Genomic DNA, 12151 nt, shown 5'->3' on the forward strand with positions numbered 1-12151 from the left:
TTCACTTTTCCCCCTGTGAACTGAGTACCGTTGTCTGCGATGATGGTGTGTGGCAGCCCAAACCGGCATATTATATTCTCCCACAAAAACTTTCTCACTTGTTCCTCTTTCACCTGCTGTAGGGCCACACCCTCAACCCACTTCGTAAAATAGTCCGTCGCAGCTAGCATAAACCTCCTTTTTCCACTGGCCATAGGCAGGGGCCCGACGACATCCAACGCCCACATAACGAAGGGCCACGGACTAAATACCTTGTGTAATGGTTCTGCAGGTGAATGAATCAACGGCGCAAAAGTCTGACATTTTTGGCACCTCTTGGAATACTCAGTCGCATCTCTCTTCATGTGAGGCTAGAAGTACCCTTGGGATAGCAACCGGTGGGCCATCGTCCTTCCAACCGAGTGACTCCCACACTCCCTTTCGTGAGCCTCTCCCAACACCTCTTGCGCTTTCTGCGGCCCCAGGCATCTCAAGAGTGGTCTGCTGATGCTCCGCCGATATAACTCTTCGTCTGTCAGAATGTATCTCCTTGACCTCTGTTCCATTCTCCTTCTCTCACCTTTGTCCCCTGTATCCATCCCCGATAGGTAACTCTTGATGGGTCCCATCCACCCATGCTCTTGCTCCTCAGTAAGGCACACATCCTTATCTTCTGCGATGTTTGGTTTGCTCAGTACCCTGACCTCAATAGATCTACCCTCTGTCCTAGGGAGTACCGCGGCAACGTATTCCAAAGCATCGGCGTGTCTATTCTCCCCATGCCTAGATGAGCAAAGCTGATTTTCTCGAACTTTCCTGCCTTTTTCTGTACCACCTCTAGATATTTGGTCATCCGAGGGCACCGCGCCACGAATCCTCCATTGACTTGGCATATTACCAAATTAGAATCTGAAAACACTGTCAATTCGCGCACACCCAAATCTTTGGCCAAATCCATCCCTGCTATCACTACCTCATACTTAGACTCGTTGTTCGAAGCCGCAAAACCCAGTTTCATTGACAACTCTAGGCAAGTGTTCTCGGGTGTAACCAGCACCACCCCAATTCCGTTCCGAGCATCTGTAGCTGAACCATCCGTGAATACCCTCCAACCATTCCACATGTCCCACGGATCCAAGGGGTCGTGATTTTGGTCCGTCTCCTGTTCCATAACCATCTCTTCTCCCCAAGTGGGTCCTCGGTCGGAAACTGGGCCAAAAATTCCACCATTGCTTGGGCCTTCTCTGCGGTTCTAGCTTGGTATTCGATCTCATAAAAGCTGAGCAGCACTGCCCACTTTAGCATTCTTCCTGACTTCTCGGCCCTCAATGCCTACTTGAGTGGCAAGTTAGTCATGACTACCACAGAATGAGCATTGAAGTATGGTTTCAACTTCAGCGCTGAGAAGACCAGCACCAGGGCATACTTTTCAATCCTATTGTACCTTGTTTCGACATCCAACATTGTTTTGCTGTGGAAGTACACCGTTCTCTCTGTCTTTCCCACCATCCTTATCAATACTAAACTAATTGCACACTCTGACACCCCCATATATAAGTATAACTTCTCCCCCTGTCCCGACCGCGACAGGATCGGGGCCTTGCCCAAATATTCTTTCAACTCCTGGAATGCCCTTTCACATGCCTCGGTTCACTGGAAGTTACTCGTCCTTCTTAACAGTAGGTACAAGGGCCGACACTTGTCCGATGACTTGGATATAAATCTATTAAGTGCCGCGACCCTACCGGCCAGCCTCTGAACTTCCTTCACATTCTGCGAGGATGGCATTTCTAGTAAGCCCTAATCTGATTTGGGTTTGCTTCTATACCGCAATATGTGACTATATATCCCAGGAATTTTCCGGATGTTACCCCAAATGTGCACTTCTCTAAGTTCAACATCAGCTTGTGTCTTCGCAATATGGCGAATGTCTCTCTCAACCCCTCCAAATGCTCCTCTTCAGTCATACTCTTCTCTACCATGTCATCTATGTAGATATCCATCCTCTTTCTGATTTTAGACTCAAACATCTTCTTCCCCACTCTCTGAAATGTTGCCCCCGCATTCTTCAGACCAAAAGGCATCCTGGTGTAACAGTACGTTCCCCCTTCCACTATGAACGATGTCTTTTCTTGGTCTGAGCCGTATATCACCACCTGATTGTAGCCCATCGACGCATCCATGAATAAAAAGAACTTATACTCTGCGGTTCGGTCCACCAACACATCTATCCGCTGCATCAAGTAACAATCCTTTGGATACTCCTTGTTGACGTCTGTGAAATCCACACACATTTTTACTTTCCCATTCTTTTTAGGCACTGCTACCACATTCGACAGCCATTCAGTGAACTTGCATTCACGGATGATACCCGCCTCTTTCAGTTTCTTTACCTTTTCCCGAATTCCTTGCTCATACTGTGGTTTCATACTCCTTATTTTCTGCGGGACTGGGCGGGCCCCTTCCTGCATATGCAATCTGTGACACGCCAACTCCGGGTCCAACCCTACCAAAACCTCGATTGTCCATGCAAACACATCACTGTTCTCGGCCAAAAGGGCGATCAGTTTTGCCTTCCTAATCCTTTGACAAACTTGCCCCCACATTCACAAACCTCTCCTTCTCGGCCACTCCAATGCTGACAACCTCAATCTCGTCCATTGTCTTGCGGCTGACAAGCGGCCTCTTTTCTTCGGCCGCGATCTGTAATTGCTATGCTAGATTGTCCCCTGTCTCCGGCGTCCCCTTACCGGGCGCGCGCACAAGACCCTTCGCTGTCACCTGATGGAGGTTTTGAGCTGCGACTTGATCCCCTCTTATCTCGTACATTCCCCTATTTGTCGGGAAGCGGATCACCTGGTAATAAGTGGAGGGAATCGCCTTCATCTCATGAATCCATTTTCTTCCCAGGATCGCGTTGTATTGCGAGTTAGTGTCCACTACCATAAACTTGGTGAAAACAGTCACCAGCCCCGCGGTCACCAGCAGTACTAGCTCCCCCAATGGCTCAGTCATGCTGCCATTGAATCCGAACAAGTTAGTCTGTGGAGGCTTCATCTGCTCCTTTTCTATCCCCATTTCTTCCATCGCACTCTGAAACAGCAAATCCACTGAACTTCCACAGTCTATCAGCACCTTCTTCACCATGTAATTCCCCATTGCTATGGTAATCACCAGCGCATCTTCGTGCGGCGAGCTCACCGATTCCAGATCCTTTGGAGTAAATTTTATCCTGTCCTTTTCTCTGCTACTTCAACTGGCCGCGGACTGTTCACGACTTCGTTGACCTGCTGCAGACTGGTTGTCCTCCTCACCTTATCCCTATGAGCGTTTCTCCGCTGAAGATAACATTTATCGTGCCCAGGATTCTGGCCATGGCAGGAACCCTTTCGATCAGCTGAACTTCCTTGACATGTTCCTTTAGCTGCCCTCTCCCAATCATTCTCTCTACTAACCATTGCAAAGCAAAGCATTCATTGGTAGCATGATTCCTAACATGATGGTACGCGCAAAATGGCTTTCCTTCTATCTCCTTAAGCGAGCTCCGCGGTTCTTCGTAATGTCATTGTCCCTTGATCAGAGGCAGGATTTCCTCCAACGGCTTGTTCAGCGGAGTCAAGTCTATCTCGCAATAGGGTTTTCTTTCCCTGTACTCCCATCGGGCTTGGTCCCTGCCCCTTTCTGCCCTCTGTGTCTCCCCCCTGTATGTTCCTCCATCCCGTGCCGCGGCCCTATCTCTGTCTCTCCCGTCCTCCGCGGCCACGGCGTGCACTGTCTTGTCGGGTTTCTTGGGTAAAAAAGTTTCTCTGCAAAATGTCCTCGTATTGGATATACCTCTCTACCTTCAAGTACAAAGCATGCAAGGTGGTAAATTCAATCTTTGATACCGATTCATGCACCCTAGTTCCCTACTTTAGCCCATACTGGAATGCTATGACCGCGGTGCGCTCGTCCAAACTCTCCACCCTCAGGGTCTCTTCCTTGAATCTGCATAAAAAATCTCTGAGCGTCTCCGCAGACTTCTGCTTGACATTAAAAAGATCCGCTACGTCCACCACCCTCTTCTTCTGATGGATGAAGTGATTCACAAAAGCTTGCTCCAACTCCTCGAACCTTTGTATACTCCATGACGCCAACCGATAGTACCAATCAAATGCTCCCCCTTTCAGACTAACGGGGAACATCATGCACCGGAGGCCATCGTACTTCGCCTCTTGCCACAGTGGCATCTGCTGACGGAAGTGATGCAAATGGTCCGCTGGATCTCCTTTCCCGTCGTACCTTTCAAACCGCGGCTGGGTGAACCTTTTGGGTACCTCCGAATTCCAAACTGAGTCAGCAAGTGGATTCTGATTCAGGCTCTCCACCACCTTCTTGGCTGCGCCGTGTTTCTCCTTTTCCACCGCGCGGTTAGCCTCTCTATCTCTTTCGATCATCGCCTGTACCATTTCCATGGTAATGCCCCTTGCATGGTCCACCCCGACTTCCTGAGGAAGTTCCTCACCTTGCACTTCCACTTCACTACTCGTAGGCACTACGGTTTCTGCTCCCTCCTGAGTGTCTTCCCTTTCTCTCCTCAGCTCCTCATTTTCTTCCCTAAGTCTGCCTACCTCCTCTTGAAGCAACCTAGTTGCCTCAGCCACCACATCTTCGACTTCCTCTTCCCCCACTTCTATGTTTTCCACGCTGTCCGTTTCATTCCTAACGGCCTCCTCCCTCGCCAGCCTTCCTCTGCCTCGTCCTCTACCTCTTCCCCTGCCTCTTCCTCTCTTAGTTGGAGCCATGTTTCGCACCTTCCCCTTCTTCTCAAATTGTGGACCTACCTCGTCCCCACAGACAGTGCCAAATGTATGAATTGAAATATACCCTTCTAAGATCCTATGTCTTGGTCTCTCCTCCCTCTCACTATATTTTTTCCTTCTTTCTTTTTCTCCCCCTCTCTTCTTTCCTTTATTGTTCCTCTTTATATCCTCCTCCCTACTTTCTTATCCGTTAATCTTCCTCCCATCTTCTGGTCCATATTGGCATACCTGTCTTCTTAGGGTTCCGTGGCCTTACTGTTGTACCCCCCGTTCCTTCTTTATTAAGTTGCCTCCTCTTTGACTCTGACCGCTCTGCTTCCATATGTTGTCATACTGCCCGACCACTTTTTCAGAGTCGCAGCCCTGATCAGGTGTTTCGCGCCTTCATTTTCTTATCTTACTTCAGGCCGGTGGACATGCCACCTCAGTGGACTAAAAAGGGGTTAATACATATTCATATTGGTTGGACTTGGAGGATGGAAGCTTCATGGCATCGTGAAACCCAATCGAAGATCTGTCAGTACAATTTGTCTTCCCATCCTCCTGAAATTTGTATGGCAATACTCCCAAGTGTGTTATCAATATATTATTTTTCGTTTTTGTAAGACTGCTAATCCTTGCACTTGGTGCATATGCATTAAGTGTGGAAGCACCTTCTTCAGAGGCCAGTACATTTTACCCGAATGAGCACTCAGTAAAGGCTAGAAGTATGTAGCAATGCATTGAATGGGATCAAACTTGAGACCAGAACTACTCAAGTGCACTTTAATATTAAGCTTACAACCTTCAAATTAGAAAAAAAAAATCAAATAAAGCAAATTGAGAAAAGATTGGAGCCAGTGTTGTGGAGCAACTATAAATTTCTACAATGTAAAGGTTTTGGTATATGTAATAAAATTTTCCACTGTTGATCAGAGTTTAGAATTTTGCACATGAAAGAAATATCACTCTTGCATTTTCAAAAAAAAAAATTATTATCTAATTTGTTTTTAGGTTGCCTATTTTAGCAACTATTGTGAACACACTAACACAAGTTCATAAAAGGACTTCAGAAACTGAGGATGTACTGGCCATGCTTCATTCATCTCTTACTCACATGGCAGAGTACGTGCATTTTTGCTAGTATATATATAGAGAGAGAGTTTATGACTATTTAATTAGTACCACGTACTTTCACTTTTTTTCCTAAATGGTACATGTACTTTATTTCTCGCCTATTCGTACCACGAACTTTCAATTTGTTTCAATTTAGTACCTCAGTCTCTTTTCCATCCAATTCCGTCCAATTTCACTAACGGCGTTAGCGAGCTCACGTTAACAGTTTTTTTTTTTTTTTTTTTTTTTTTTTAATAATCTTTAATCAATCTTAAAAATTCATTCTTAAAAAAGCAAAAAAACACACACACACTATTTACATGAACAGTGTTTTTTTTTTTTGTAATAATTTTTAATCAATCTTTTTTAAAAAACACTGTTCACGTGAATAGTATTTTAAAAACACTATTCATGTGAATAATGTTTTAGTTTTTAAAATACTATTCATGTGAATAGTTTCTTTTTAAAATAATCTTTAATCAATCTTTAAAAAAAACACACACACACACACTATTCACGTGAACAGTGTTTTTTTTTTTTTTTGAATAATTAATTTTTTAAAAACAAAACACTATTCACATGAATAGTGTGTGTGTGTTTTTTTTTTTAAGAATTAATTTTTAAGATTGATTAAAGATTATTAGCAAAAAAAAAATGTTCACGTGAGCTCGCTAACGCCGTTAGTGAAATTGGACAGAATTGGGCGGAAAAGAGACTGAGGTACTAAATTGAAACAAATTAAAAGTTCGTGGTACGAATAGGCGAGAAATAAAATACAGGTACCATTTAAAAAAAAAGTGAAAGTATGTGGTACTAAATAGTCATAAACTATATATATACACACACACACACACACACACACAGAGAGAGAGAGGCCTAATAATGATGCACCTTTAATTTGCTCTGTATTCATAGATGAAAAGTGTCTGCCTATCTTAGGCGAATTGAAGTTAATCATTAATTAGGGTAAAATGGCCTTATGTAATAGTTCTATTGCATCAAATAAGCGTTGGAAGTCTTGCTATTCTTGAATTGAATATGGGAATTAACTTGATTCTTTTCCATTTTGTTTTTATTTTCCATTAGTGGAAGTCAACCACCGTAGACCATCGTAAAAGTAATTAGGACAGTGGTTCCACTGCATCGAGGCTTCTTATCCTCGACTTTGTGTGATTAATAAGAAGCACTGGGTACAACATTGACTATAATATTTCTTTCGAGCACGTAGAAGGTTCTTGATGTCAACAACAACTCTTTGCATTTGATTTGCTCTAATCCTTCTTAAATAATGGATCATAAATGCACTACTTCGTGGAATGTAATATTGACTGCTTTGTGGAATGTATTCCTGACATGTTATTGGTTTCTATATTCTAAAGTAGACCGAGACATCTAAGAGAGATTTTTCTCTCTCCTAAGTAGCACTCTAATATGAGAGAGATATTTCTTTCTCTAGCCCTACCGTACCACGTCAAACCTGTACAAAATTTATAGAAAGGGCTGACTAGTTAGGAAACTGGAAAATCCTAAAATTCAATCTTATTAATTAGGACACACATTTTAAAAAGTCAACTTATGAAGAAACTAAATGACATTCTCTTCTAAATTAATGCAATGCATCACTTTTAGACTTTAAGTAAATAAGAAAAAAAAATCTATAATATTTCTCACGTATGTCAACCATGAAAATTGAACTCAAACTCCATTTCTTAAATAAGTAACTTTTCATTAAAATCAAACAATTAACACCAAAATTAACAATTGATTGAATCTTTGACTATTTTCCTTTTATTCCAAGAAGCTCTCATTGTCAATAATTGGTACATTTTCCAAATTACGACAAGTGTTTCTTATTTAAGGTGCATCTTTGTGTTTGAATGAATCTAATCAATCTAAATCCTATGATAATCCAACAAAAGGATCTTGATCACCTGAGGATAAAAGGATGTCGCTGAAAATAGAGAAAACAATTAATGAATGAGAGCATATCCCCTATGTGTCTATAACATCATATGTGATCTTTGAAGTACTAAACATTCATATTCTACGTGGATTTGTGCTTGATATATATATACTCGCTCTTAGAAGTACATACTTATTTTAATTTAAAGTAAGTACGTACGTAAAACATCACCTAGAAAATAAATTAAAACCTAATGTTTAGTGGATATGATATACTCACCATAAATATCATCTCCACAAAATTGCAGCACATTTGAAAACTTCTAATAGACAAAATATGATTGAAGAAACTCAACATTTTTGGACCGTTAGATTTCTTTTTAAAAATATTGACAATTTTTATATAGGTTAGAGGTTTCCAAATGAGCTGAAATTTTGTGGAGATGATCTTTATGGTGAGTATATCATATCCACTAGAAATTAGGTTTTAATTCATTTTCTAGGTAATCTATATATATATATATATAGCCCCGCTCTTAAGCGGATGTACTTAAACGGACTTTATCTAAATATTGAAATTTCGCGAAATAAAATCCACGATCCCTCAAAACCCAAAATCTCTCCCTCGATCTTTCTCTCTTTTTCTCTCTCCCATCTCTTTCGTAAGAACACTCCTCTCTCCCTACTCGCACTCTTTGTCTCTTTATATCTCCTGTTTTTCTGTTTCTCTCCTTCTCATCTTATAGCAAGTCCTAAACAACAAAAGAAAGGCAAAAACTAACTTCTCTTCTTCCATCTTCACTCCATCAGCCAAATAACAATTGATGGTCTGTTTCTTTTTTGCATCTAAATTTTCTTTCCACTTAAATTGATCCAGACTAGTAGCCTTAAAGTAGCATTTGTTGGAGAAAAGACAGAAGAGAAATGAACCCAATACAACCCATGAAGAATCTACTATTTTATTTCTGTGTCCTTTTCATTTCCATATCCTTTTTACCAACACAATCATCTGCATCCAAATTATCAGCATATGAAGTACTGAGAAGCTATGATTTCCCAGTAGGTCTATTACCACAAGGTGTAACTGGATATGAGCTAGAGCCAAAAACTGGGAAATTTGCAGCATATTTAAATGGGAGTTTTAGTTTTAGTATTCAAGGTTATTAGTTGAAATACAAGTCTAAAATTACTAGGTACATCTCAAAAGACAAGTTGACTCAATTAAAGGGAGTAACTGTTAAGATTCTTTTTATCTGGGTTAATATTATTGAAGTTACTAGTAGTGGTAACGAGCTAGGTTTCTCTATTGGGATTATTTCTGCTAATTTTCCTATTGAAGGTCAAAGCGATGGTTGTTCTATGCCTCTCATTCTTTTGAGAATGTGGAACTAGTTGCAGTTTGGTCCTGTCATTTTCGGTCCTGTAATTATTCTATTCCTACATTGTTTTCTGCATTTGTCAATGTCGACAATTTTTTTTTATAATTTCAATTGTTCTGTTATTTAGAGTAAAATAGAATTTTAATTTTGAGGTAACTACTTCCATCTACTAGAATTTGTTTAACGTTGCATTCCGCTTATTAGAACTTGGGTTTGTTATATTTTTTTTTTCCAGGTTACATTGAGATGGAAAATGAGAATTTTGAAATTGAGTGTGGGAGTGTAGTTGGGAAACCTAATCACATTTATAATCCCCAAGTATCAAATGATACCAAACCTAGAAAAGAACAGGAGTTTGAATCACTTGATGATGTCTACAGTTTCTACAATAATTATGCCAAAGCCGCTGGATTCAGTGTTCGTAGTTGGTCTGAAAGGAAGAAAGATGGTGAATGTGTAAGAAAGGAATATGTGTGTTACAAGCAAGGAAAAAGTTCAGAAATAGCGAACGTTGATACAAAAAGGCGTCGGGGCAATGTAAAAGAAGATTGTAAAGCAAAAGTTGTTGTGACAAAGTCAAACTCTGGTACATTTGTTGTTACTGTATTTGTTGAAGGGCATTCTCATCCGTACATCTTCTAAGATCTTACCGTGGTGTTTCTAGTGCCCAAAAATGTTTGACACAACAACTTGGCATGGTAAAAATACCACAACATCAGCAATTCAGTCTTCTTGGAGTTTAGTCAGGAGGGATAGAAATATTGGTTTCACACAGAAAGATTTAAATAACCAGGAAAGGGACAAGCGTAATAAGATGAAAAGCCATGATGGAGATATGTCTTATGAGTTTTTAAAATTGGAACAAGGGAGGAATCCTTCTTTCACTTTTAAAATTGAGACAAACGATGAACAGAGAATTGCACATTGTTTTTGGGCTGATGCAACCTCGAGACAAGCATACAAATTTTATGGTGATGTGGTTATCTTTGATTCTACCTACAACACTAATTGATATGGCTTGATTCTTGCACTGCTGTTTGGGGTTAATAATTATGGTCAGATAGTTGTTTTTGCTTGTTCATTTTATGTGATGAGACCACAGAATCATTTATTTGGTTGTTCAACCAATTTTTAGAAGCTATGTCAGGCAATCCCCCAAAGATGATTATTACAGATCAAGATCCAACAATGACAAAAGTCATTTCTCAAACTCTTCCAACCACTTTTCACACGTTTTTTATTTTTCTTCTTTTTTATTTTATTTTATTTTTTTATTTTTTATTTTTTTATTTTATTTTTTATAATTAATTTGCAGATGTTATTTTTTTTTATTTTTTTTACATGATGAAGCTTTGGGTACTCTGTCAACAGTATTTGCGGTTAGCTTTATCTTGATGAAATTTTCGATGAAAATAGATTCAGTTATATATAGTAAGTACTACACTGAGTTTTCAAACTGCATTTGGGGATCTAAGATGAAAGATGAGTTTGACTTGAAGTGGAATGGTATTCTTCATAGGAGTGGTTTACATGAGAACAATTGGTTGGAGTCGATGTACGAAATCCGATCACAGTGGGTGCCCACACATGTGAATCACATCTTCTCTGCAGGTATGTCAAGTAGTCAACGAGCGGAAAGCGCTCATTCATTTTTCAAAATCTATGTTTCAAAATAAAATTCTTTGGTAGATTTTATGGTTCAGTTTGGTAGGGGACTTGTGCGCCAACGTCATAGGGAATTAATGGAAGATAACAAAGATATGATTGAGAAACCAAAAATGAAAACGCCCCATAGCTTTTTGGTACACATGGTTGATGTTTATACACATGAGTTTTTCTTTAAATTTCAAGATGAGTTATGGGAGAGCTTGAATTATAGATTTGTACTTGTTAGTGAGAATGAGAAGTGTTGCATTTATAAGGTTCATAGAAAAATGGCGGCCGAAAAGTCTAGAGTGCAGAAAATTTCTTATCAAAAAGATATAGATTTTGCTTCATGCACTTGTAAAAAGTTTGAGAGGTTAGGGGTCCCTTGTAGGCATATTTTAGCTTATTTGAATATGATGCATGATTTTGATAAGTTGCCGAATCAATACATTTTGAAGAGATGGTGCAAAACTGCAAAGTCAGGGGCAGTCATTGATGATGGTGGAATGGAGATTCAAGATGATAAATTATACATCATGCAGCGGAATGAATTGATTCAAATGTCAACACTTGTAGTTGATAAATCCCTTGAAAGTGAAAAAGCAACTAAAGTGTTTACAGATGCTTTAAGTGGTGCACCTAAAAAAATTAGTAAGTTGGTTGGTTATGATACAAGTGTAGCAACACCACATAAGAAACGTAGTCAAGCGTTTGGTTGTGATACAAGTGTAGGAGTTTCTAGAGCAAGGAGTTCTAATTTGGCAATTAATTATCATGAACCGAGTCAAGCAAGACCAAAAGGATGTGGAAAAAGACTTAAAGGAGATAAAGAGAAAACACTCAAAAAGGCACAAAAATATAAAAGGAGACGGTATAATGGATGTAACAAGGTTGGAGTGTCACACGATAAAAGGAATTGTCCGGAGCTTAAGAAGAAGGGTAAAGAAGAGCTAAACAATGGGTAAGAAATGCAAAAAAAAATCTTCCTTTCTTTTTATTCCTATTAGAGTATTCACAAATTCTTTTCTTATGTTAATTGACTTGCAGTGAAAAAACTTGCTTGTACAACGAGGACACAACTTTGGACTCTAGCACAGATATGATGATGATTCTTATTCATCTTCGGGTAAATATAAATTTTTAATTATTTATTTATATGTATGTTTATTGTATTTTCATAGCTTTGAATATTCATATGTGTTTGTTGTAGGAATGTCGCTTGATTAAAGAGAGTTGCACATAATTAGATTTTGAAGGTCGCATTTCAAAGGTTACTGCCATTTTGAAGAATACAAGCTATGATGAGTGATGTGGAGCTTGCTTTTGGAAGTTTCATTTGAATGGTTC

The 12151-nt window shown here is 39.8% G+C and overlaps 4 protein-coding genes across 4 annotated transcripts; 2 read left to right on the top strand and 2 right to left on the bottom strand.

Moving 5' to 3' along the window:
* Window positions 1-350: 350 nt before the first annotated feature.
* LOC147491779 (uncharacterized) lies at window positions 351-872 on the bottom strand. The gene has a single exon (XM_086567328.1). The coding sequence runs from the start codon at window positions 870-872 to the stop codon at window positions 351-353; it is 522 nt and encodes a 173-aa protein (XP_086423454.1).
* Window positions 873-2691: 1819 nt separating this feature from the next.
* LOC147491780 (uncharacterized) lies at window positions 2692-3138 on the bottom strand. Its single transcript, XM_086567329.1, has one exon. The coding sequence runs from the start codon at window positions 3136-3138 to the stop codon at window positions 2692-2694; it is 447 nt and encodes a 148-aa protein (XP_086423455.1).
* A 6265-nt stretch (window positions 3139-9403) lies between these two features.
* On the top strand, window positions 9404-9799 carry LOC147491781 (protein FAR1-RELATED SEQUENCE 5-like). The gene has a single exon (XM_086567330.1). The coding sequence runs from the start codon at window positions 9404-9406 to the stop codon at window positions 9797-9799; it is 396 nt and encodes a 131-aa protein (XP_086423456.1).
* An 833-nt stretch (window positions 9800-10632) lies between these two features.
* On the top strand, window positions 10633-12047 carry LOC147491782 (protein FAR1-RELATED SEQUENCE 9-like). The gene is made up of 4 exons (XM_086567331.1): window positions 10633-10768; window positions 10847-11765; window positions 11852-11930; window positions 12015-12047. The coding sequence occupies exons 1-4, from the start codon at window positions 10633-10635 to the stop codon at window positions 12045-12047; spliced, it is 1167 nt and encodes a 388-aa protein (XP_086423457.1).
* The last annotated feature ends 104 nt before the right edge of the window (window positions 12048-12151 follow it).

The sequence above is a fragment of the Coptis chinensis genome, chromosome 6 (genome assembly GCF_015680905.1).
Source record: "Coptis chinensis isolate HL-2020 chromosome 6, ASM1568090v1, whole genome shotgun sequence".
In the NCBI taxonomy this organism is placed as follows: domain Eukaryota; kingdom Viridiplantae; phylum Streptophyta; class Magnoliopsida; order Ranunculales; family Ranunculaceae; genus Coptis; species Coptis chinensis.